We start from the raw sequence: 24,631 nt of genomic DNA, 5'->3' as shown, positions 1-24,631 counted from the left end.
AAAGACCTCCTGGCAAGAAGGGAGCTTACTTCGAGATACTCCCTTGGATTCTAAAACCTTTTACAATTAAATCAGAAGAAGCTGGGAGCATAAATAAGGGACAGAGGTTCCTCAGTCTCAGCTTACAGTTACCTGGACAGCCTCTCCTGTCCTAATCCTGTATTTCATTTTCTTTTGAAAGTTAAATTCGCCTTAGCTGATTAGCCTGCTTTTGTGTTCTGGTTGCAAAAGTATTTTTAAATGCATGAGAGTCCATATTATTGAATATGTTTTTACCTGTTAAATTGTATTCCATTAAAAGTATCATGAAACCTGAGGCAAATAGTGCAGGGTAGGGTGAGGGGGCTGAGAAAAAGTTTTAATTCTTCCTTTCCTGTCAGAAAGCAAAATATTCAAACATAAAGTGACAAATAGGATTGGCTTGGAATACTGCCTCTCTGCAATTCAGAAAGTCAATTTACATGAAGCAAAGGCAACACTTCAAGTGCAGAACATCTGGGCACGTGTATGGCTAGTGCCTGCAGTACCACAAAAAGCACATGCAACATTCAGCAACACTGCACTTGGGGAAATAAAACACCTAAGTTATAAGCGATTCAGGGAGATAAAAGTACATGTAAACATTTCAACACATTCTGTTTTTACTAGAAGAGATATTTCAGGTTTTAACATACTATCAGGACTAAAGTTAACATTCGACAGATTAGTTGTATATGGCCATTCTTCCATAGCTTCTGATGCTACACTTATTTATGCTGACTGCATTTGAGTCCTAAATCTAAATGAAAACTGATGTATCAAAATGTACACCCTTCAGGAAGGGAAAAGCATAGGATCTTGCAAAGGCCTGGAATAGCTGCTGCCTATTAGTGGATCTTGCACATGTCAGCCAGGTTCCTAGGCCCACTCGTGTGGGTTAGACTCCAGGTAACAAATTTCCCTTGTCAGGGACTGGGAGATAGAGCAGAAAACACTTGCCGACACTATAAAGAAATGGAGAGAGATTCAGCGGGACATCTTAGACACGGCTGAGGAATTAGGAATTCTGGAAACAGACTGGAGACTGGGTTTACTTAAGTTGAGTTACTTAATTAATACCCCCCACACAAACTCAGTTGTTGGTTTTTTTTTTAAGACCCCAAATTTGTTCCATCTTTAAGTGTAGTGTATACACAAATCTAAAAGTGCTTCCCCGGGAGGACACCAGGGACTCGCAAATTACTGCTGAATTAGCATGACTATGTGAGAATAAAATCTGTAGTACCCAGGAGGGAGTTTTGTTCTGAGTTCTGTAGCTAGGGAGTTAGCTGCATTACATGCAGTTCTCTACTGTGAGGAGATAGTAGGAGTCGCACTACGCCCTAACCTAAACCCTAGGTGTGAGTGTTACATTAAGAAAATCTACTCCTTTTCCTTGTTGGTTTATAGTACTTGGAATTAAATTAGTACTTAAATAACATTCACATCAGTACTTTTTAAGGATTTATCATGAAGTCATAATCTGTCTTTAATTCCAGGTTATGGGAAAGCATATTATACTAGTCAGGAAGCATAAAAACACTCTTTGCTTTGTTTACTGTTCCCAGATGTCTACTACAGATTAAGTCCTATTAATATAAACATTAGTGGGACATCTATGTATTTTTCATTATCCTAAAATTCTAATGTCCTGAAAATTATTAAGGATTAAAGAGACAAAAGGGAAAAATTGAAAAATAGAGTGCTTTCAATATGCAATGTACAATGTACAGTGCAACGTTTAAAGATTTTTAATAATATTTGTCTGATAGGATTTGTCCTTCATTTTAAAGTATTGACAGATTGATATCTGTGTATGAAATTTCCAGCAACTATGGCATAGTTCTTGGGGAGAATATGTCATTGCAGTGACACCCTTCCTTTTAGTAGTGACAGCTCCTGGATGCCTAGGATTTGCCCCAATTTATGAAGGCTCCGGTCTACACAAGAGTGGAGTATGGAATTTGTTTCTCTTCTAACAAAACTGAAGCAATAATAGCATCACACGGTTATACATTAAGGTTTAAAGTACAGAGAAGTACAGCTATTTATGGCACGTAGTTATGTGAATAATATTCCTAAGAGACTTTAAATCTTTAATATCCAACTTCTGTCAAACACTTTGAAGCACAGAACTATATTAAGAAAGCATGTGGCATTCAATTTCTGACATTTCATCCCCAAAGAAGGCAAAGCACAACAATAACATGTCTCTGAAATGCAAATTCCGTTAAATGCAAATTTCCGGAACACAAGGTCAATCTAGAAGCACATTTTAAAGTTCAACAAGTCCTCTTTTTAAATTAGTATGCTCAGTATATAATTTTCAAACACAATCTGAAGTGATTTTCCAACATTTGTTCATAGTCTTTTTCTCTCATAAAAATATACTCACTGGTTCATTTTCTGTTTTCTAATTTTCACATTTATTAGCTCAAAATATCTAGCCTTATAGGAATATCTTTTCTCTCCACATTTCCAAATGTGAAATAGATTTATTTAAATCTCATAATCAGAACACCACCAGTAATAACATTCCCTTATGTTTGAGCTTTAAAGTAAATCTGAACAGCTCAAAAAGGAAAAAATTTTCATCCTCCCAACCAGAGAGGTGAGAATTAGCACAACTCCCTTCCAACGATTTGTCAAGTGAGTACTGTAACTAGACACAGAAGGAGATAGTCATCCCAAGAAAAGGTACTACGTTTTGACTTTCCGACTCCGCCTGGGCACAAGGGAGACGCAGAACCGCGTTATCCCAAGAGAACTCGCAGAAGCAGGGGTCTTACACTGAGCTTGAAAAGGGAACCACCTGCTTTCCGCCCACATAAACCTCCTCAATATTTCGGTCATCCCCTGAAAGAAAAATCAAGCAATCATTTATAAAGTGTTTTTGTATCAGTAAGTACTTTAATTGTCCCTGGGAAGAATGTAAAAACAAAAAAATACTTCTGAGAAAATACAAAAAGCTGCCCTTTTCCTCTCAGATTGTTTACAACCTGAATGGGGAGACATGACCGATAGAAGATGCTACCTCTAATCGGAGGATTAAGGTCTGAAATATGCATTTAAAGCAGAATTCACATGAAGCTGAATCGGCACCCAAGCTGTCCTTTCAGCTGAAGTGAGTGGTTCCCATTTCCAGCCCCAGTTGTAAAGGAAATGCTTATTTTATGCCCCAGAATCCTACTCAGCATGGTGAGATGAAGGGCCTGCCAGAATTGAGCTTTCATAAGAAATACAGGGTGTGTCTCTCCCATCCGAAGTTCACTCAGGACTCAGAGCTCACTCAGCAGAGTGGAAGAGCAGAATCTTCCGCACTATTTACTTATCTCAATGAGTAGAACTGAATGTGAGGACATTAAAAAGCACAGGTGGCAAGACTCCATCACATACTCATCACAGATACAACATGGTAGGGCAGACTGCGGAGCACCGAGCGAGTGCAGGAGGGAGGGAGGGAGCTCCCCTCTGGCCGGCCAGTCCTCAGGTTAGGACTTAGGACTGTATGATCTAGAGGAGCATATTCATTTCAAATAGTGCCTTTAAATATTGTGCTCAATGCTGAGTAATGTTTAAAAAAAAAAAGATTCAAAGCAAATGATCGCACATAGGGTTTAACATACGGTACAGTAAATGCAGACAGCATACCCTAAGAGACAAAGATTTTATTTAGCATAAAGACATGTATCTACCTACCTAGATAGAGGAACTTCTGGATAACAGCCTAAAGTGAAAAGTAAAAGTAATAATAAGAAATAATATTTTGTGCATTTACAAAACTAAATATACAGCCTATAGTAGTTGGCAGAACCCAGAAATATAAATTTATTTCTCAATGGCAAAATCTATTAAAATTTTTTTCCTGAACGTTTTTTTTCTTTTGTAAACATATATATTAATGAAATGGTGGCTAAACCCACAGAGAAAAATGTGTTGGTTGTACATTTCAGTGCCCAAAATTATTTATATATTTACATAAAAGACGCTACCTTGGTTAATCAATGTCTGTTTGCATTTACACATTTGGATTACTTTAGTCTTGCATTCCCTAGTAAGGATCTACAGTGATAATATTTTGAATTAAAGCCCTAAAAAGATCTTGATACAAGACACATAATCCATCCATTTGAAAATTATTTTTCTCTGCTGTGTTATTTTTCTTAGCCTGGCTAGAACTTGGTCCCAGAAATGGATACACTGATGGCTAGTCCAATAACAGAGCCAGGCAGGAAGGGTGAAGGGGAAGAAATTATTTGTCACTAACAACCCAGTATCCCAAGTCAAAATGCTAAAGAAACTATGGCCAAAAAGACCTAAGTCTACTCACAGGAGCTGGCTTCTATGGCTGTCAATCACTGTCTCACCTAAGCTGGCACTGAACACCCCGAAACCTACTTTTATTAATGAGAAAGCAATGGGCTTTTGCCTTTTAAAAAAAAAAAACTATTAACAAATGTTTTCCATTGCCTGAAAGTTCTTAACCTTGAAATCTTCAGAGGAAAAGTATCACATAAATCAAATAATTTAATTTAATATAATAATTTAAATATTTCAAGAGATATATAACTCAAAAATGCCTGGATGAGTGGGACCTATTCCCAGAAACTCATTCTAATAAAAAAAAAGTAACAGAATAAGTAATATGAAAGTAACTAATGGTATCACCTTCAAATAATCCAGCATCTTTCTTCTAAAAACCTCAATGTGTTATATTTAGGATCACATTAAGAAAAACTGTACTTCACGAAGAATTGTTATTAAAGTAAGAGGGACCAGTTTATACATGGAAAAACATTTTATAATAATAGGAACAAAGTTATAAAACTCATTTTCTTAAAATTAAGAAAATCAGTGTAGCATTATGGGCAAGAGCCCAGACTCCAGAAGTTAGAAAGCCCTGGGATGGAATCCAAATTGTCTACTACTTACTAATTACTAGCCATGAGTCCGTTGGTAAATCACTTAACCTCCCTTAAGCCTCATGACAATATTAATAGCACCTGCTTCTCATAATAGTTGCTCTGGTAATTAAACAAAAATGATTTATGAAAGTACTTAATCCTATGCCGTCTGGCACATCGCAAGTGGGTTCAGTAAGGGATAGCAGTACTATGGCTTCTTATGGACAGATACCTTCAAATATACAAATATATTCAAAATACAACTGTTTCCTTAATACCATTATTGTCATGAAACTATAACTTAAAAGGACCTAGCTTCTCTTTTAAGATTCTCCTGCATTCCATTAAAATGTTCCAGTGTCTATTTTTTTTTCTATCAGGAAGCTGCTGTGACTAGTTCATGAAATAAATGCCTTTTGATCAACTTCCTTTTACGTACCTCAGAAATATCACCAACGAAATCCCCATAAAACAGGTCAATGGGAGAGTCAGATGCTTTGGGGTTGATCAGAAGGGCATCAAATTCCTTGCCCACTTCAAAGTTTCCAATCTCTTTATCCAGCCCCAGGGCTATAGGGTGGAATAAATTAATAAACAGTCAGGATTTCGAGCCATGAGACCATGCAAGTGCCCCAGTTTGCAAGGACAGAATCTGCCAACTTGTCACTAGAAAAAAGTTAGTATCTTAATAGTGAAGCATTCCAATAGGTTGCAAGACTTCAACTTACAGAAACCAGAATAAGCACAGGGAAAGCAAAATCTGAGAATAAAAGAAGTTCTCCTCATCACCATGATCGTAATTCTGATGGTGTCTGTCTGTCTCAGCTCTGTCAGGGCCCTTCACAGCCCTGCTGGTCTCTGATTTCCATTCATCCCTCTGAGAAACATGACACTTTATGTATCTTTTTTCCCTCCTATTCTACTGACATTCCAGTTCCTTTCCTTGCTTTTTTTGTTCTTTTTGTTCTATGAAATAGCCGACAAGATCTATTTTTGTGGCTTTGAAATGAACCTCAAATAAACAAAAAATAATTGTTCTTTTGCATATCTGTCAGTGCAGACATATCCATCATAAGTTCCTTAGTTTAAACCTTTTGAATAGAAAAAATTCACTTCTGAAAGTAAATAGATCCTCATAACTCAAGAGCACCAGTGCTTTGAAAGCAGATTAAATTCTCTGTAACCTTAAAGATTTTCTGATTGCCAGAGAAGAGTGATTTTCTAAAATAAGGCATAGGTCAGTAACATCTATTGGCTTGATCCATCTCATAGCTAAAATTCGTGTTCTGTGAATTGTGGACACGGAGGAAGAACATCTCAGTTTTATGGTTTAGATTCAGAAGATAAGGGTAGTTGGCTTTCCTGGTCAATGAAGATACTGAATTTAAAGCTCCTCAAAGCCTGTAAATCTGAATAGAGTGTGCCAACTGGAGTGCAGCATTGTTTATTTGAATTGTTACATGTATTTGTTGTGTTCTGTCGCTGTCAGGATACAGTCCCAAGTGAGAATATTAGATCCCATATTCCTGTTAGGCAATACATGCTACGTTATATTTCTGTGTGTGGATACCCAGAAGTCTTCTGGCAATGCTCTAAGCACCGACTTAGATGTTCTCCTTGTTCTTAAATGGTTATTTAAAGGGTAACTCTTTTATTCTCAGAAAGGAAAAACTTTTTAGCTAAAGAATTCTTATAGGAAGACGGGTGCAAACATAATTAGAAATGTTAAAAGCAGTTAGGTGACTTCTACTGATTGTGTGAGGAAGAACTGAATGCAGCAGAAAATCACTGGAAATTTTTTCCTCCTTCGGTGATCACACTCTACTTCGTTTTGCCCTTGACAAAGAAGCATGATAAACATGAGCTTTTGATGACTATATTCAGCAGAAAGTGGTTGCATGTTTAATAGGTCAGATAACCAGGTTCATTTGCCAGGGTTTGTAAACTAACTGGACTATTTGTAAGAACCTGGAGAGTTCAGGCATGAACTAACCAGAAAGATACTGCTACTCTCAGTGAATTTGTAAATTGACCTAAATTCAGATTACTGCAGAGAGGCCCAGCTGGGCTGGTGGGCAACTCAGGTGCATTTTAGGAAATGCAGTTTTGCTGTCTTTGGAGCAAATGATGAGCAGTGATGGCTTTGTGAAGGTGATTTATGCATGTCTTGATTTTGAGAGTGAATGTAAAGCTGGGAGGATGCCAACTTTAAACAAGGGTCCATTCATCTCATTTCACTCAGACTCTCATAGAAACACAAGCTAAGGAAAAAGAAATTCCCTGGCAGTAACCCCAGCAGCCCAGAAAATAGATCTGAAAGCTACACAACAAGGTAGAAATGATGTGGTAAGCACCCCACGCCGGCCTGGTCAGACACAGGATCCTGAAGAAACAACTCACAGAGAGCCTAGAATTTAAAAAAAGCACTTTTTAAATACAAGATGTTTATACCATGAAAATAAGGTGGTAGGACAACTTCTTGAACTCAGATGTGGAAGTGGGCTGGCAGTGGGGAGTGTCACACTTGCTAAAATAATGGAACTTCAGAAAATGAAATCATAGACTTAGGGAAATGCAAAGAGCATGACCTCTACTTGTTTTTCTTGAAATGTCCTTTATGGCATTCATCACAGCCTGGAACATTCAAAGAAGAGCCAGGAAGTTTCTCTTCCCAGGACACTCTTGGCCTCCATTGTCCTTCATTTCTAAGATCTAGGGTATATATCATAAATGTAAAAAAATTAAAATATATAAAAAATGTACACCTCTCAAGATCTGTGTTATTTCTCACTTGCTACTTAAGATTTCATGCTATGTTCACCATCATCTATCCAGATTATACTGTATACTAAAGTGACTGGAAGTAGTACAATTAACAATTGCTATTTTTCCATAAAAACAGTTACATGTGAAAACTGGGAAAAGCTGATCAACAATATTTGCATATCAACCAACTATATTTTTACATCTTTCTCCTTTTAAAGAGGCTCAAGTGATTAATATACTTAAATATATCAACAAAATACATGGTTTAAGCTGAGATTTATTCAGGAAGTTACCACAATGGAAGGCAGTGGGTAAGAACCTGCACTCTGGTGCCAGATTTTCTGGATTCAAATCATGGCACACAGTAGCTTAATAGGTATATAACCCTCACTCAGGTTCCTAGCTAGTAAAATGGAATTAATAACAGTGGCTCTGAGGATTAAATAATAACATGCAGAAAGCATGTTGCATAGTGCCTATCACATGACAAGATTCATGGCTATTATTATTAGTATTACTACTTAGGCCAATAGAGTGTGTTACTTGACTCAATGGAAAAAGCTGATGGTTTTAAAGAACTCATGCGTATGAGCAATGCAGGTATCCATTAAAACAATATAATTGCATACTGAACATCTCTTTTGCCAAAAACAGGAAACTTGCCAAAAGAATGATGCCTCCACCACATACTTAAACATGTACTTTACTTGCTAAACTTTGGGTATGTTATGTGAGATGTGACAATCATGAGCACAGGATGCCATGCTGACGCCACTGTCATGTGCCCTTATACTGCAGCCAGAGGCACAGACTGACATGGTTGTACACTGTGCAAGAGAGAAATAAAATGATTATTACCTTGGCTTCCTCCAAGAGTAGCTAGTCTGAAGACCTCTTTGAGGGTGAGGCTTTTTGCATTTATCTTATTAATTGAAAGGGTATTGGAAACCATCACTGCTCTTCTGATTGCATCAAGCATGGACGATGAATAACCACCAGCCACATCTGTGGTTGATAAAATAAAGCCAAAACAGTAACCTTATGAGTAAATAGAATATTGGGTATTTAAGGGTGGTTTTTGTCTTTAGTGACAGATATTCAGTCTTTAATGCACTTCAAAGAAAAGATCTGGTCTACAAACACAGAATAGACAGAGTAACATTTAAAGGAATTCAAAACCTCCAGTCAGTTTCAAATGTATCTGTATTAGTTTCCTAGAACTGCTGCAGCAAATTACCATACACATACATGGTGGCTTGGAATAGCAGAAGTTTCTTCTCCTACAATTTTGAAGGGCAGAAGCCTTAAATCAAAGTGTTAGCAGGGCCACAATCCCTACAAAGGCTCTAGGAAGACTCTTTCCTGGCGTCTGTCAGTTTCTAGTGGCTCCTGGCATTCCTTGGCTTGTGACAGTGTAACTCCCATGTCTGCCTCCATCTTCACATGGCCTTCTTCCCTCTGTCTTTATGTGCCTCTCCCTGTCTATCTCTCGTAAGGACAGTCATCATTGGATTCACCCTAATTCAGAATGACTTCATCTTAAGCTCCTTGCCTTAATTACATCTGCAAAGACCTTTATTCCAAATAAGATCACATTTACATGTTCCTGGTAGACATCTCTTTTTTTGGGAGATGGGAGGTGGAGCACAGTTCAACCCAGTACAATGCCCAAATGTTTAATAAAGAGAAAAAGCATCTCTGAATATTCCTTAAACTCTCACAGAAATTGGTCAGATATGACCACGATGTTAAAGATAATTTAGATAACATGAGATTTAAAATAAGCTCACAGTTCTGTGTTCTAAAAACTTGTCCTAACTCTATTCTAATTCAGATGAGAACTTTAGGAATTAAAAAGCTACTTCTTTCATAATTTTTCAGGAAAAGCTTTTACAATGAAGTTATATATTCTGGAAAATTAGTGTAATAAACGAGCAGTGCTGCTGTAGACAGCTTTGTATTTGTCACTGGCGTCATTAGATGAGGAATGAGATTTTTTTTATAGTGATTTAAATAAGCCCCTAATCATAATTAAATTGAAATACTACCTTTGACAAGAATGAATGTGGAAGTTATTAAATGAGTTTGTATAAATAAATGTCAAGTAAGTTAACATGTTTTATTAGAGGGAGAGTACATCTACAGCTAATAAAATACACTTTATATTTCAAGGGTTCCTCCTGTCATTTCTAGGTAGACACATATAATTGTTAGTGCCTGTATGTACCGGAAGGATCAAAAGGAACAGCCTACTAAGTAATAATCTTAGATTGCAGTTTAACTTTATGTTCACCTGTCTTACATGTCTTTAGAGAAACTTGTATGATAATTTTTTTAGAAAATACTATTCTTTAACCAGAACAGTATTGCCAGAGGATCATTCAGTTCCTTGACAAGTTTTATTCATGGACTTAATTATTAGTCCACTTTAATAAACAATAGCCGTTCATTCTACCTTCATTTTGTCATAGCATCAAACTAAGAAAACAAATATGATTTGGGAATAATGCATGTTAAGCTTTGAAATACTTTGTCTACCAATTCTTTGTTAATAGAACAAAGAACGTATTGAGTCTAAAGGCAGAATAAAATGATATCACTGCATGGTGTGGAAAGATTGAATAAGTATTTCAAAATATGTGGATAAAGACTGGAAGGAAACAAAAGCAAGGCAATGCTATTAGGATGGTGTGAGGATGGAAGATTTAAATACAGTTATAAAAACAGGTTTTATAAAATATGACAGAAAGTAGTCTCTACCTCAATATCTAATCAAAACTATCCATTTTGAAAGAATAAGGATAGATTTGGAAACAATGCTCTCATTTATTGAGAAAATTTCGAGAGCCGTCTTATGTTGCTGACTTAATCATTCCATATTCTTCTTCTTCTTGTTAATAAAGTTCCAACAGAGGAACAATACTGGGTGGATGAAAGAACGAACCCTGGACCAGCCAACGATGATATTTAGTCAGGACCGTGTGCGTAACAGTCAAGCTTTTCTCTTAGGAATTTCCATTGTGATACTAACATCCTGATCCCTGCCTTGCCTGTTGAGCTGAGCCCTGGAAGCTTCCTCATCCCTCTGCAGCAGTTGTAATGTAGGTAGACTCTCGACTGTGGATTTGGAACTTTTTTTGCTTTGTTGGTCGTTAGTCAGTTACTTAGTACTGATGACCCTCAGTTTTCTCAGAAAATATAAATAACATCATCTGTCTTAACAGTTATTGAGGAAATTCAGTTAAATAAGGTAAGGGCTGGGGAATGAGGACCAAAGGGTAGAAACTGCATGGGGGAATGGTCAAGGGAGGAAAATGGGTGGTCTTTCTTAGAAATCTGTTCCCTAACCCCACGCCCTCTCTACTGTCATGAAAAAGAATGGCACTATCACTTGCTTGCCAGAGCCAACATAAAGACTTTTTTTTTTAACATCTTTATTGTGGTATGGTTCCTGAACAATAAACTACACATATTTCAAATGTACAATTTGATGAATTTCAGTAGATGTATACACCAATGAAACCTCTACCACAATCAAGATAGCTAACGTTTCCATCACTCCCCAGGACGTGCAATTTTTGAATTCCCAATTTATCCCTTCCCATCTCTTCTCTCCTCTGCTAACCATAAGTTTGTTCTCTGTGTCTGTGAATCTGTTTCTGTTTTGTAGATAAGTTCATTTGTGTCCTTTTTTTTTTTTAAGATTCCACATATAAGTGATATCATACGGCATTTTCCTTTCTCTTTCTGGCTTACTTCACTTAGAACACTTCACTTAGAATGACAATCTCCAGGTCCATCCATGTTGCTGCAAGTGGTATTATTTTATTATTTTTATGGCTGAGTAGTATTCCACTGTATATCTATACTACAGATTCTTTATCAAGTCATCTGTTGATGGTCATTTGGGTTGTTTCCATTTCTTGGCTATTGTAAATAGTGTGGCTATGAACACTGGGTTGCATGTGTCTTTTTGAATTATATTTTTCTCTGGGTATATGCCCAGGAGTGGGATTGCTGGATCATATGGTAAGTCTGTTTTAATCTTTTAAGGAACCTCCATACTGTCCTCCACAGTGGCTGCAGCAATTTACATTCCCACCAACAGCGTAGGAGGGTTCCTTTTCCTCCACACCCTCTCCAGCATTTATCGTTTGTGGACTTTTTAATGGTGGCCATTCTGACCAGTGTGAGATGATACTTTATTGTAATTTTGCTTTGCATTTCTCTAGCAATTAGTGATGTTGAGCATCTTTTCATGTGCTTGTTGGCCATCTGGATGTCTTCTTTGGAGAGATGTCTGTTTAGGTCTTCTGCCCAATTTTTGATTGGGTTGCTTTTTTTTTTGATATTAAGGTGTATGCGCTATCTGTATATTTTGAAAATTAGTCCCTTGTTGGTTGCATCATTTGCAGATATTTTCTCCCATTCTGTATAGGTTGTCTTTTCATTTTGTTGATGGTGTCCTTAGCTGTGCAAAAGCTGTTAAGTTTAATTAGGTCCTGTTTGTTTGTTTTTGCTTTTATTTCCATTACTTCAGGAACTGGTTCAAAAAATAAATTGCTGTTATTTATATCCAAGTGTTCTGCCTATGTTTTCCTCTAGGAGTTTTATAGTATCCGGTCTTACATTTAAGTCTTTAATCCATTTTGAGTTTATTTTTGTATATGTGTTAGAGACTGTTCTAATTTCAGTCTTTTACAGGTAGCTGTTCAGTTTTCTCAGCACCACTTATTGAAGAGACTGTCTCTTCTCCATTGTATATTCTTGCCTCCTTTGTCATAGGTTCATTGACCATAAGTGTGTGCGTTTATTTCTGGACTTCCTATCCTGTTCCATTGATCTTTTTCTGGTTTTGGTATCAGGGTGATCATGGCCTCATAGAATGAGTTTGGAAGTGTTCCTTCCTCTGCAATTTTTTGGAATAGGTGTTAACTCTTCTTTAAATATTTTGTATTTACCAAAATAAATATTCACCTGTGAATTCTGGTCCTGGACTTTTGTTTTGGGGAGTTTTTAAATTACTGATTTAATTTTAGTACTCGTAATTGGTCTATTCATGTTACCTATTTCTTCTTCGTTCAGTGTTGGCAAATTGTACCTTTATAAGAAATTGTCCATTTCTTGTAGGTTATCACTTTTGTTGATGTGTAGTTGCTCATAGTAGCCTCTTATGATCCCTTGTATTTCTGTGGTGTTGGTTGTAACTTCTTTTTTCATTTCTGATTTTATTAATTTGGGCCCCCTCCCTTTTTTTCTTGATGAGTCTGACTAAAGGTTTATCAATTTCATTTATCTTTTCAAAGAACCAGCTTTTAGTTTCATTGATCTTTTCTTTTTTTTTTAAGTCTCTATTTCATTTATTTCTACTGTAATCTTCATGCTTTCTTTTCTTCTGTTAACTTTAGGTTTGGTTTGTTCTTTCTCTAGGTTCTTTACATATAAGGTTAGGTTGTTTACTTGAGATTTTTCTTGTTTCCTGAGGTCAGCTTTTATCGCTAAACTTCCCTCTTAGAACTGCTTTTGCTGTGTCCTAGAAGTTTTGGATCACTGTGTTTTTGTTTTCATTTGTCTCAAAGTATTTTTTGATTTTATCTTTGATTTCTTCAATGATCCATTGGTTGTTTAGTAGCATACTGTTTAGCCTCCCTGTGTTTACAGTTTTTTCTTGTAGTTGATTTCTAACATACCATTGTGGTTGGAAAAGATGCTTAGTACAATTTCAGTTTTCTTAAATTTACTGAGGCTAGCTTTGTGGGCCAGCATGTAGTCGATTCTGGAGAATGTTCCACGTGCACTTAAAGAATGTGTATTCTGCTGCTTTTGGATGGAATGCTCTATAGATATCAATTAAGTCCATCTGGTCTGATGTGTCATTTAAGGCCTGTATTTCCTTTCTGTCTGGATGATCTGTCTACTGACGTAAGTGAGGTGTTAAGGTCCCTATTATGTTATTGTTGACTTCTTTTATGTTTGTTAACAACTGCCTTATGTACTGAGATGCTCCTATGTTGGGTACATATATATTTATAATTGTTATATCCTCTTTTTGGATTGATCCCTTGAGCATTATGTAGTATCCTTCTTTGTCTCTTGTTAACAGTCTTTGTTTTAAAATCCATTTTGTCTGATAGAAGTATTGCTACTCCAGCTTTCTTTTGGTTTCCAATTGCGTGGAATATCTTTTTCCATCACCTTACTTTCAGCCTGCATATGTCTCTAGCTCTGAAGTGGGTCTTGTGTAGACAGCATATATATGGGTCTTGTTTTTGTATCCATTCAGCCAGTCTATGTCATTTGGTCAGAGCATTTAATCCATTTACATTTAAGGTAATTATCAATACATATGTTCTTATTGACATTTTGTTAATTGTTTTGGGTTTGTTTTTGTAGGTCTTTTTTTCTCTTCTTTTTGTTCTTTTCTTGTGGTCTGACTAGAGAAGTCCTTTAACATTTGTTGTAAAGCTGATTTGATGGTGCTGAATTCTTTTAGCTTTTGCTTATCTGTGAAGCTTTTGATTTCTCCATCAAATCTGAATGAGAGAGCCTTGCTGGATAGAGTAATCTTGGTTCTAAGTTTTTCCCTTTCATCACTTTAAATATATCATGCCACTTCCTTCTGGCCTGTAGTTTCTGCTGAAAAATTAGCTGATAACATAACAAGGGAACTCCCATTAGGTTATTTGTTACTTTTCTCTTGCTAATTCTAATATTTTCTCCTTGTCCTTAATTTTTATCAATTTGATTACTGTGTGCCTTGGTGTGTTCCTCTTTGGGTTGATCCTGTGTGGAACTCTCTGTGCTTCAGGACTTTTTTATAAGAAGCTAATAACACTGTACAGAGTAAAAATTTGAGCTAGAGGGCAATAGAAAGATAAAAGGAAGTGATTTTATGTATGTTTTCTTATGCATTCATTCAGATTTATTGAACACCTTCTTTGTGCTTGATTCACTTAAGTACTGTTAAAGAAAACTTACAGGCTCCACAAAAGCTTACTACCTAGTGAAGGAAAAAGAAAAGAGGCATATAAACAAACGAACATATACTAACTATAAACTGTGTTCTGTTAGTGATAGAGAAAAATGGAGGTGGAAGCCCATTTAGACAGGATGGTCAGAGAAGACCTCTTTAAAACAATGATATTTAAACCAGGACAAAAGTGAGAACTCAGCCAGGTAAAGAGAGGCATCAGGGGAATTCCAGGCAGAGGAACAGAATGCCCAAAGGTCTTTTGGTAGAAGGGAGTATGAGTCACGGAGGGGATTAAATGGTGCAACTGTAGGGAGGAACAAGCAGTGTGAGAGGAGACTGGGAGGTGGAGACATGTGACACTATGCATAACTTTGTGGCCTTGCAAAGAAGTTTGCGTATTCAAAGTCCCACTGAAGGGTGGTAATCAGAGTGGATGAAATGGTGATATTTTCATTGTGATTCTTTTGAAAAGAGAAGACTGGATTAGAAGGGCCCAGGATGAAGATGAGACTGATGAGGATGCTAGTGCAGGAGTTCAAGCAAGAAGCAACAGCAGCTTGCATTGGGTGGGGGCGGTTGATATGGGAAGAAAGGATGGGTTTAGGAGATATTAAGGAGTCATGAGGTTGGACATTAGACTGGCTTAGACATGGAGAAGTGGTAAAGGAGAAGGTTCCCCAAATAATGTCCAAGGTTCTAGCTTGAGAAAGTGAATTCTCTAAAACGGGGAGCCATTTAAGAGAACCAAGTTTAAATGTGAGAGTATAATGAAGTTTGGGGATTCTATGAGGAGGGACAAAGAGAAAGGAAAAAGCAGGCAACTGAAAATACAGGTTTGGAATTCAAAGAGGAGTCTTGGCTGGATATGAAAATCTGACTCATCTACATGTATGTAATCATGTGAAGCCATGGCTGCAGATGATGACTCCTAAGAAAGTATAAAGTGGAAAGAGGAGAGAGCCTAGGACTGAGCCTTGACGAAAGGTCTTGAATGGCCAGGGAGAGAAGAGACCTTCAGAGAAGATGATGAAGGGCAGGCAAGAGAGGTAGAAGGGAAACTAAAACAGTGTGGTTTCATGGAGTCCAAGGTGAGGCTGTTTGGACAAAGAAACCCAGTGTGATGAGGACAGAATGGTGTCCTTTGGAGCTGGCAGCACAAGAGATCACAGTGGTGACAGCCCAGGGGTGAAAGGACAAGGATAGTTACAATGGAGGGTGGTGAGAAGCCAGGCTGAAGTGGGTGGAGAGACAGAAGAGTGTCTAGGAAGGGGCAGCAGTGTGGGGACCCACTCACTGAAGAAGTTTTGCTGTGAAGGGGAGTAGGGAGGTAGGGCAGGAGCCAGAAAAGGGCGTCTTATTGAGAGAGGGTTTTTCATGTCTTTGCTCATAAGATCAGGAGATATTAGAGAATGTTTGTGTGCTGATAGGAATGATCTAGCAGGGAGGAGATAATGAGGATGCAGGAGAGTTAGTGGCCAATGGAACTGCTTACTGAGATCATGGGAGAGGAGGGAGTACAGAACACACCTGAGGGTATTTTAGTTTTTGCCTTAGATTGGAAGATTTTTTTTCAGCTGTAGCAAGGAAAAGAAGAGAAAATGCAAGCAGATGGAGGAAGTATATACATTTGGTGGTGGGAAGATGAGAGAAGGGTTTCTGACTTTCTATTTTCTCACTGACTTGTGAGATAAGGTCATTTAGCTGGAAGTGAGGAGCGTATGATATGAGGTAGAAGGTTTAGGAAGAAATAAGTCTGTTAGAATATGGGGCATATTGGAGAAACATAATTGTCTATTTGGATAGTGCTGAGGGTCGTCTGGGATTTGAGAGCAATGTTTAAAATAAAACCACTAAAGGATTTTTTTCCAGCACCATCCAGCTGCTCTGGACACAGACACTGAGAAGGGGAATAGTTGAGGCAACCAAGGGTGTTGGCTTATGAGAGGGACAGTAGAAATGAGGAAGTTTCCAAGGGAATGATGATAGTGATGTACTCTGGCATCTAAGATGGGTAAATTAGGAAAGGAATCATGGATTTTGAGAAAGCATGTAATCAGTGGATTGGAGTCTAGAAGTTGATCAAAGAATGTTGCTTTGGGAGTAACTGAAATAAGTTAGAATAGGAATTTGGCCCCAGAAAGTGGTACCCTGGCTCCATGTATGTTGATATTTTGGTGAATTTGGAGGTGGTGGTATTGCAAATTTGTTCCGTATTTTTATTTTTCACTTAGGTTACTGTTTTATGGTAATTCGCTGTCTCCTTTTTCTGAGATAAGGAAGTTTATACTTATAATTTTGCTCCCACTTGCCAAATACATTTTCATCTTTTCAACTTTACATATAAACCAAATGTCTTGGTTTCTGTTAACAAAATCAGAAAACAGAATAATTTTTAATACTTAGAAAATTCCTTTTTGCAGACCATATATTACTTTCAAATTTTATAAAATATTGGAGACATTTAAGTGATATCAGGAAGATATAACACCAAAACTCAAGGACCTGACACTCAGTTTCAAAAATAGCATCGTATAATCAGGTCCCAGGAATCTTCTTGATTTATGTTGCCATTTTGATTTTTTAATGTTTATATTTTGTTGTTATTAAGACTGTTTTTAGAGCAGTTTAGAGTTCATAGTCTGGTAGTCTTTTTTAAAAAAGGTATTACTTTTAGCATTGTACACATTTTCTTGAAATACATTTTTGATTTTGACTTTTAACTACTTTCCAATTTATTACTTATTTTTACCTTCCCTGACATCCTGTTGTACCATTACTTCCCCATACCATGACCTTTCATTTTGTCTTCATTCATTGACTGATAATAGATTTTCAAGTAATTTCTTCAAAGAGTTCACGGGGAGAATATTTGCCAAACCTTTGTATATAGAATTTTGTTGCCTTCACATACGAGGGAGAATGTAATCTGATACAATATTCTTAAATAACAACCACTTTGTCTCAAAACTTCTTGGTATTTTTTATGCCAACAAAAACACCTGCAACCAAATTGGTTTTTAATTGTTTCTCCCCCACTTCATGTTTTAGAACTGTTTTCTTTATAATTCAAATGTTTTACCACAATCGGTTCAGGTATGGTTTATCCTAGAACACAGGGATTTACCCTTCAAAGCTCTGATTATTCCATCAGTTCCATTGGTTCTGGATCCGCGGGCAGAAGAATCCCATGTGTTGTTGGCGCTGTGCGGCCTGCCCTCCCTGTGGGTCATTCTCAAACACCTCCTTGGTCAGCTTTGTCCTCCACACCACTGATTTAATTTTCCACAACAATAATTCTACTTCTCATAGTTTCCTGCATGGTTTGTTTGTTGTTTTTTTAACAAACATGAAGTATAATTAAGATAACACAAAATTTACAGAACTTGTGTTCAATTTGGTGAATGTTAAAAATTGTATATAGCCATTTAACAACCTTTCAAAAAAACCAAGATATTAATCATTTCCATCATTCCAGCAAGGTCCCTATGGCCATTTCCCGTCAATTCCCACCTCCTTACCCCCACCCTCAAGCCGTGGCAACTACTTTCTCATATCTATCAATATAGATTAGCTTTGCTGGTCCCTGGATTTCATACATACGGAAATCATACAGTTTGTGTGCTCTTTTGTGCCTGGGTTTTTTTCAGAATATTTTTTAGGTTTACCCATATAAGTGATTGATTCTTTTTTAAAAAATGCTGGCTAGCATTTCATTGTATAAATATGCCACAATTTGCTTATCCATCCTCCTGTTGGCAGGTGTTTGAATTATTTCTAGTCTGGAGCTATTACAGATAAAGCTCTTATATTCTTGTACAACTCTTTACAAATGTGTTAATTTCTCCAAAATTTAATTACTGAGTCATATGTAGATGTATATTTAACTTTATAAGAAATGGCCAACAGTTCTCTAAAGTGCTGGCTGTTTGCTCTCCTCTCCCTCCAGTAGTGTATGAGAGTCTAAATGCTTTTTGGTTTTTGTTTTTTTCAGTTTTCTTCTTTTCATTTTCAAAATTTCCTTCTCCATCAAAACTTGTGGTCGCTTCATAGTGTCATGTTTTCTTGTACTCCATAGATGATAGCAATTTTCTGAAATCTTATTCTGGATCCTGAAGTAGGTGGTTTTCAGAGATATGTCCATCCTCTTATTCCTTTTGATACTGCTTTCTCTTGTTTTAAAATATTGTTGTAGAGCTTCATATGTTTCTCCTATCTAATAATTGAGCAAGTCCAGATCTGCCTTCACTTGTTATAGACAGGATGAGTGAACCACTCTGGGACCTGATCTCTGTCCACAGTGTAAGGTTAAATAATCAAAAGGCCAAAGGAGAAGGACAAGCTTATACATAATGGTCATGTTTAGGAAACAGTGGTGTGCAGAGTGCCTGCTGCAGCAGAGACTGTAAAACACCACCATATTCTCCAGGTTAATATGAGAATATGTCATATTTAATCAAATCTTTAATCAAGAAAACATCTGACTCTTTCCCTTTTAAACCAATCTTTATCAACTAGTGTGACATGCCAGGTATGTGCTAACCACCTCACGTGCATTTTTTTTATTAAGCCTCAAAACAAGCTTGTAAGACAGACATTGTTATAATTATTTTCTTGTTAGAGAAATTAGGAAATAGAGTATTAGAAAATTAAGGTTATTTGCTGAAGGTCTTACAGCTCATAAGGGACAGAGTTTTACCTAATCATTTTAGACCATCACTGTACAACCCCAAATCAAAAACTGGAAGTCATGTGATGAATTAAATCATGGAGACCAAAAAACTAGAAAATTTGAAAGCAATACTTACCTAATTTTTGCATGTCTGCTAAATTTTCTATTAATTATATAGTGTGTAACCAAAAAAAAACTCTTGGTCACTTTTCTTATTAAAGTTTTTCTGTGAAGGTAAAAAAAAACTGGTTTCCTGCCTTAATATCCGCAACTCTATCCAGGTATTACACAATCTCAGTGATTCAAGGCTGAAATTCAAAGTTTTTAAACTCTTACTTTCTTGGATTCATGTAAAATTGGGGAAGACTTCTAGCACACTTTTTTTTACTGAAGTATAGTCATTTACAATGTTGCATCAATTTCTGCTAAAAGCATGTTTCACTCATTCATATACATACATATATTCCTTTTCATTATAGGTTACAAGATATTTAATATAGTTCCCTGTGCTATACAGTAGAAACCTGTTGTTTATCTGTTTTATATAGAGTAGTTAGTATCTGCAAATGTCGAACACCCAGTTTATCCTTTCCCACCCACTCTTCCCTGGTAACTGTTTGTTTTCTATGTCTGTGAATCTGTCTGTTTTGTAAGTAAGTTCATTTGTGTCTTTTTTTTTTTTAGATTCCAGATATAAGTGATATATGATATTTTTCTTCCTCTTTCTGGCTTACTTCACTTAGAATGATGATCTCTAGGCCCACCCATGTTGCTGCAAATGGCATTATTTTATTCTTTTCTATGGCTGAGTAGTATTCCAGTGTGTGTGTGTGTGTGTGTGTGTGTGTGTGTGTACACCAGTCAGAATGGCCATCATTCAAAAGTCCACAAATGACAAATGCTAGAGAGGTTGTGGAGAAAAGGGGGGACTCTTTTACGCTGTTGGTGGGAATGTAAATTGGTGCAGCCACTATGGAGAACAGTATGGAGTTTCCTTAAAAAACTAAAAATAGAGCTACCATATGATCCAGCAATCCCACTCCTGGGCATATATCTGAAGTGAATTATAACTTGAAAAGATACATGTACCCCAATGTTCATAGCAGCACTATTTACAATAGCCAGCACATGAAAACAACCTAAATGTCCATTGACAGATGACTGGATAAAGAAGCTGTAGTATATTTACATAATGGAATACTACTCAGCCATAAAAAAGAATAAAATACTGCCACTTGCAGTAACATGGATGGACCTGGAGATCATCATTCCAGTAAGTAAAGAGAAGGAAGTAAGCCAGAAAGAGAAAGAAAAATACCATATGGTATCCCTTGTATCTGGAATCTAAAAAGATAAATGATCTTATTTACAATACAGAAACAGGCACAAAGACATAGAGAACAAACTTAGTTACCACAGGAGAAAGGGATGAGAAGGGATAAATTGGGAGTTCGAGATTTGCAGGTACTACTATGTATAAAATAGATAAACAACAGGTTTCTACTGTATAGCACAGGGAACTATATTCCCTTGTATATCTTGTAGTAACTTAGATGAAAAAGAATATGAAAATGAATATATGTATGTTCGTGTATGACTGAAGCATTAGGCTGTACCCAGAAATTGATACAATGTTGTAAACTACTTCAATTAAAAATATATATATACAAAAAGAAGAAATTGAATATATAATAATTGTATATATGTAGATGAATATAGTGTATCAAATGATAAAAGCCTATAAACCTTGCAAAAAAAAAAGTTATGCACCTAATCAATCACCATGGCTCTTCATGGCAGACTACTGACCTGTGCCCAGCCCTATCTTCACCTCATGTTTCAGGACCTCGAGCACATTGAGAAGGCCGCTGCTCAGCCTGCAGAGAGAGGAGAGAGTGAGGACAAGGGGACCCGCATGGGCCCAACAAGAGAAAGACAGACAGGGTGGGATCTCACCAGAAACTGATTCCCTCCTCGCAGTTCTAAGACTTTAGTCAGATCAGACCATTTGAGACCTTGAGTGAAAAGGATCATGAAGGGGCTTGAATCTTTGGGCAGAGATTATCAGGAGGGTATGAAGCAGCAAGAATTAGAAAGGAGAGCAGGGATCATTTGTAAGGAAAAATAAATTAAATCTTGCAGTTAGTTCAAAAGTCATCAATTTTTCATATTTTTCAGCTTTACTGAGGTATAAATGACAAATAAAATTGTAAGATGTTTAAAGGCTAGAATGTGATGATTTGATACACATATACATTGTGAGTTAACCAGCACATCTGTCACCTCACATATTTACCTTCTCTCTCTCTTTTTTTTTTTTGTGAGAACATTTAAGTTCTACTCTCTTAGCAAATTTCAATTATACGATACAGTATTATCAAGTATAGGTCTTTAACATTTTTTTAGCCAATCCATTCTATGCTAGGAAGTAGAAATTACAAAGCATCACCTTTCCTCTTTCTGGAATCATTTGTTGCCCTGAATGAGAAGCGACTTGCAAGATCAAAGAAAGAGGGTACAACTGGAAAAGGGGGTGCAGGCTGTAAGTCTGGGCCTTACGGTTCAAGTGGTGCTTCTAGGAACAGCAACAACTAGGGGAGACAGTTCCTGGGCTGAATTGGATCTCAAGACCCTGAGTTCAATAGTTGTGCCACCTTTCTCTAGAGAGACAAAAATTGAAGCCACCCATACAAGTCTGAGAAGACTTAAAGGTCAAAGTGGTCTGTTCGAAGATGCACGTAAGCGCTATTTTCAAAGTCCCAGTGCACATGCAATAAATCTCTCCAAGTTGTTGGAGAAAGAATAGCAGTGACTATTCAAACCAAAACACATCTATAAAGAGGTTTATCTTCAAACCTCAATTGGCAAAGCTGGGTAATATTTTAATTTAGATGTTGTGTAACTAACCCACAGGATGTTGAATCCTTCCCCATCTGGTCACTAGACCATAATTATGGTCACTAAGCTGTACACAGGCAAGATTCTCTGTCATGTCTGAAAATGGAAGCCTCTGGAACCTCTCAGAATACTCCAGAAATATATCACCGTGGCTCTTGTGCCTTTCCCACACTGCCACTGACATAGAATTTTTTTCATTCACAAAGTACCTAGACTTCTGACTGCCAGCACCTCCTACTCTTTGCCTAGAGGCTCCCTCTCACAGATAGAGCCTGCTCTGCCCTTGTTTAGGGGAGGTCTGAACATCCAGGGACTTCGTGCCCCTTTGCCCACACCCAACAGCCCTCCACCAATAGCCAGTAAGTCTGGGTCTAACTACTGCCCCTCTGTAGGCAGGATGTCTCTGAGGTCTGCTTTGTACACTGTCTCCTTAAGTTTTCCAGGAGGCTGCAATCCCAGAGCCCGTGGTGGTAACTTGCTTAATGATATGCGCCCTTCTTCTGTCTTACCTCCCTAAAGGTGCTTCCTGAGATCACCTCTCAAATAAACTACTTGTGCACAAGCTTCTGCAAGAACCCAAAACAAGAGAGGATATAAAGTAATCCTCAAGAAAATGAAAATGTAGCAGAAGCTAATAACTCTATTGAATGAATATGTATGAATGGTTCCTCCCAATCTGCCTCTGAGGAGAGAAGCTCTGTTCTGAGTCAGCTAGTACCAGAAATGAGACCCCTTCTGTGTCTAATCCTGCAGCAGGAGTTCTTAATTCAGCACCCATGGATTGGCATTACGGGATCTATGAATTCCCTGAAATCAGATGCAACATTTTTATGTTTATGGGCTTTTTTCCCCTAAAGATACAGGCCACAGCTTTCATCTTACTCACTTACACATCTACAACCTTTCAGAAGGTTAAGAACCAGTTATAAATAGTTTTCACATTCTGGGGAATTACAGTAGGACAAGGTCCCTCCCAATGAACTGGCATCTCGTCAGATATACCAGCATGACGTTTACCAAAGGGTGTTGGCTTCTAGTGGCACTGCACCATTTCTGGTAATTTGCACATTTCTGGTAGGTACAGCACAAGGTGATGGGAAGTCGGGATGCTTTCTCTAGAACATCTGGCTGGTATATGCACCTTTTCGATCTTTAGCTGTAAGTTTTGAATGCTATTGTTTTTGAACTCTTTCTGTTGTATTTCCTATTGTTCTGTTCTGTGCAGACTCAGAAATTTTAAGAGATGTGGTGCTCCTCAAATGCATACTCTACAAAAAATAGCCTCTTTTGAGTACTTCCTGTCTCCCCAGCATAGCACTGGTAAGTGTCCTTCTATCTAGCTCACATCCCAGTGAAATATAACTACGGAAGAGAGATACTGGAGGAATGACTGAGAAAACAAAGGCAGCTAATTTGCACCCCAAACATTCATAATCTACCAATCAGTAATTGCCTACTTACGACAAGTTGGAATTGGGACAATGCGAGATGGATGCTCCTCGTTCCCTGAATACATCCAGTTCTTCTTCAGAAAGGTAGCAGCCATGCGCCATCACTGTCTGGAGAGAAGAGTGTCCTATGTGGAGTCTACCTCTTAAAAATGCTAAAGTTAGTCCTCACTCCCAACAAGATATTATAGGTGCAGATAGAGGCTGTGACTTATCTGTAGGCATCTTCACAAGAGCATTTATAATTAGCCGTATGTATAAAATCGTTGTGTACAAGTTACACCTCAAAAAAAAAGGCCTGTAAAAACATTGGATTACAAGTCTCATACATTTGTGGAGCTTACTTTTTTCTCCTTTTTAAATCTATAAAATAAGTGAGCATTGGTCCAGGTGATCTACAGTAGAGGATATCCATCTAGTTGGGAGACATCATGATTCCTTCATCTCCACTTTAGGAAATAAAGTTACTTTCTTTTCTAAGTGTACATGGTGAGCAACTAGTGGGGCTGTGCTTGTTGCTATTCTAATCAGAACTTTCTAAAAGTAAGCTTTCTTTTCTCAGGACGCGGAAGCCATGGGAGTGATCCTGGAAAGGGCTGTTTTTTATTTCTGCTCCTAGTCAAATACAGGCACCAACGGTCTTGACACATATAACCAAATGAACTTTATCACCTATAGTTACATTTTCATAAAAATTAAGAAACATAATATATATATAAGCATTAATTGAGAAGGTAAAATTTACCCAAGAAGGCAGGCACTGCACACATATGAGATTTCTCTTAATTTTCAGTCCTAGTAATACTTACAGATTTTCCTGATTAAGACTACTCTTGTAAAATTCTTTTTCCCTCAGTATAAAACTGTATTTGAATAGATTTCTCTTTGTGGAGCCTGGCTCAGTGACCACAGAATTATTACTAAAATAAAATTTTCTCAATCTCTATGCAAATAA

The 24,631-nt window shown here is 37.3% G+C and overlaps 1 protein-coding gene and 1 long non-coding RNA gene across 2 annotated transcripts in view; one reads left to right on the top strand and one right to left on the bottom strand.

Moving 5' to 3' along the window:
* LOC116280282 (uncharacterized) overlaps positions 1–24,631 on the top strand; it is a 74,127-nt gene that overhangs the window by 46,873 nt on the left and 2,623 nt on the right. Inside the window, exon 3 of the long non-coding RNA XR_012072033.1 lies at positions 23,454–23,548. This is a non-coding gene — a long non-coding RNA (uncharacterized lncRNA). The remainder of the gene's footprint in view (positions 1–23,453; positions 23,549–24,631) is intronic.
* GDA (guanine deaminase) overlaps positions 1,818–24,631 on the bottom strand; it is an 83,435-nt gene continuing 60,621 nt past the window's right edge. The window contains exons 9-14 of the mRNA XM_006209363.4: positions 23,690–23,787; positions 21,140–21,207; positions 8,547–8,693; positions 5,362–5,492; positions 3,718–3,745; positions 1,818–2,874 (exon numbers count right to left, since the gene is read on the bottom strand). Coding sequence (XP_006209425.2) covers positions 2,804–2,874; positions 3,718–3,745; positions 5,362–5,492; positions 8,547–8,693; positions 21,140–21,207; positions 23,690–23,787 — 543 coding nt within the window. The 3' untranslated portion in view covers positions 1,818–2,803. The remainder of the gene's footprint in view (positions 2,875–3,717; positions 3,746–5,361; positions 5,493–8,546; positions 8,694–21,139; positions 21,208–23,689; positions 23,788–24,631) is intronic.

The sequence above is a fragment of the Vicugna pacos genome, chromosome 4 (genome assembly GCF_048564905.1).
Source record: "Vicugna pacos chromosome 4, VicPac4, whole genome shotgun sequence".
In the NCBI taxonomy this organism is placed as follows: Eukaryota; Metazoa; Chordata; class Mammalia; order Artiodactyla; family Camelidae; genus Vicugna; species Vicugna pacos.
Note: the sequence above shows the minus strand (reverse complement) of the source record. Positions and strands in the feature narration are given on the sequence as shown.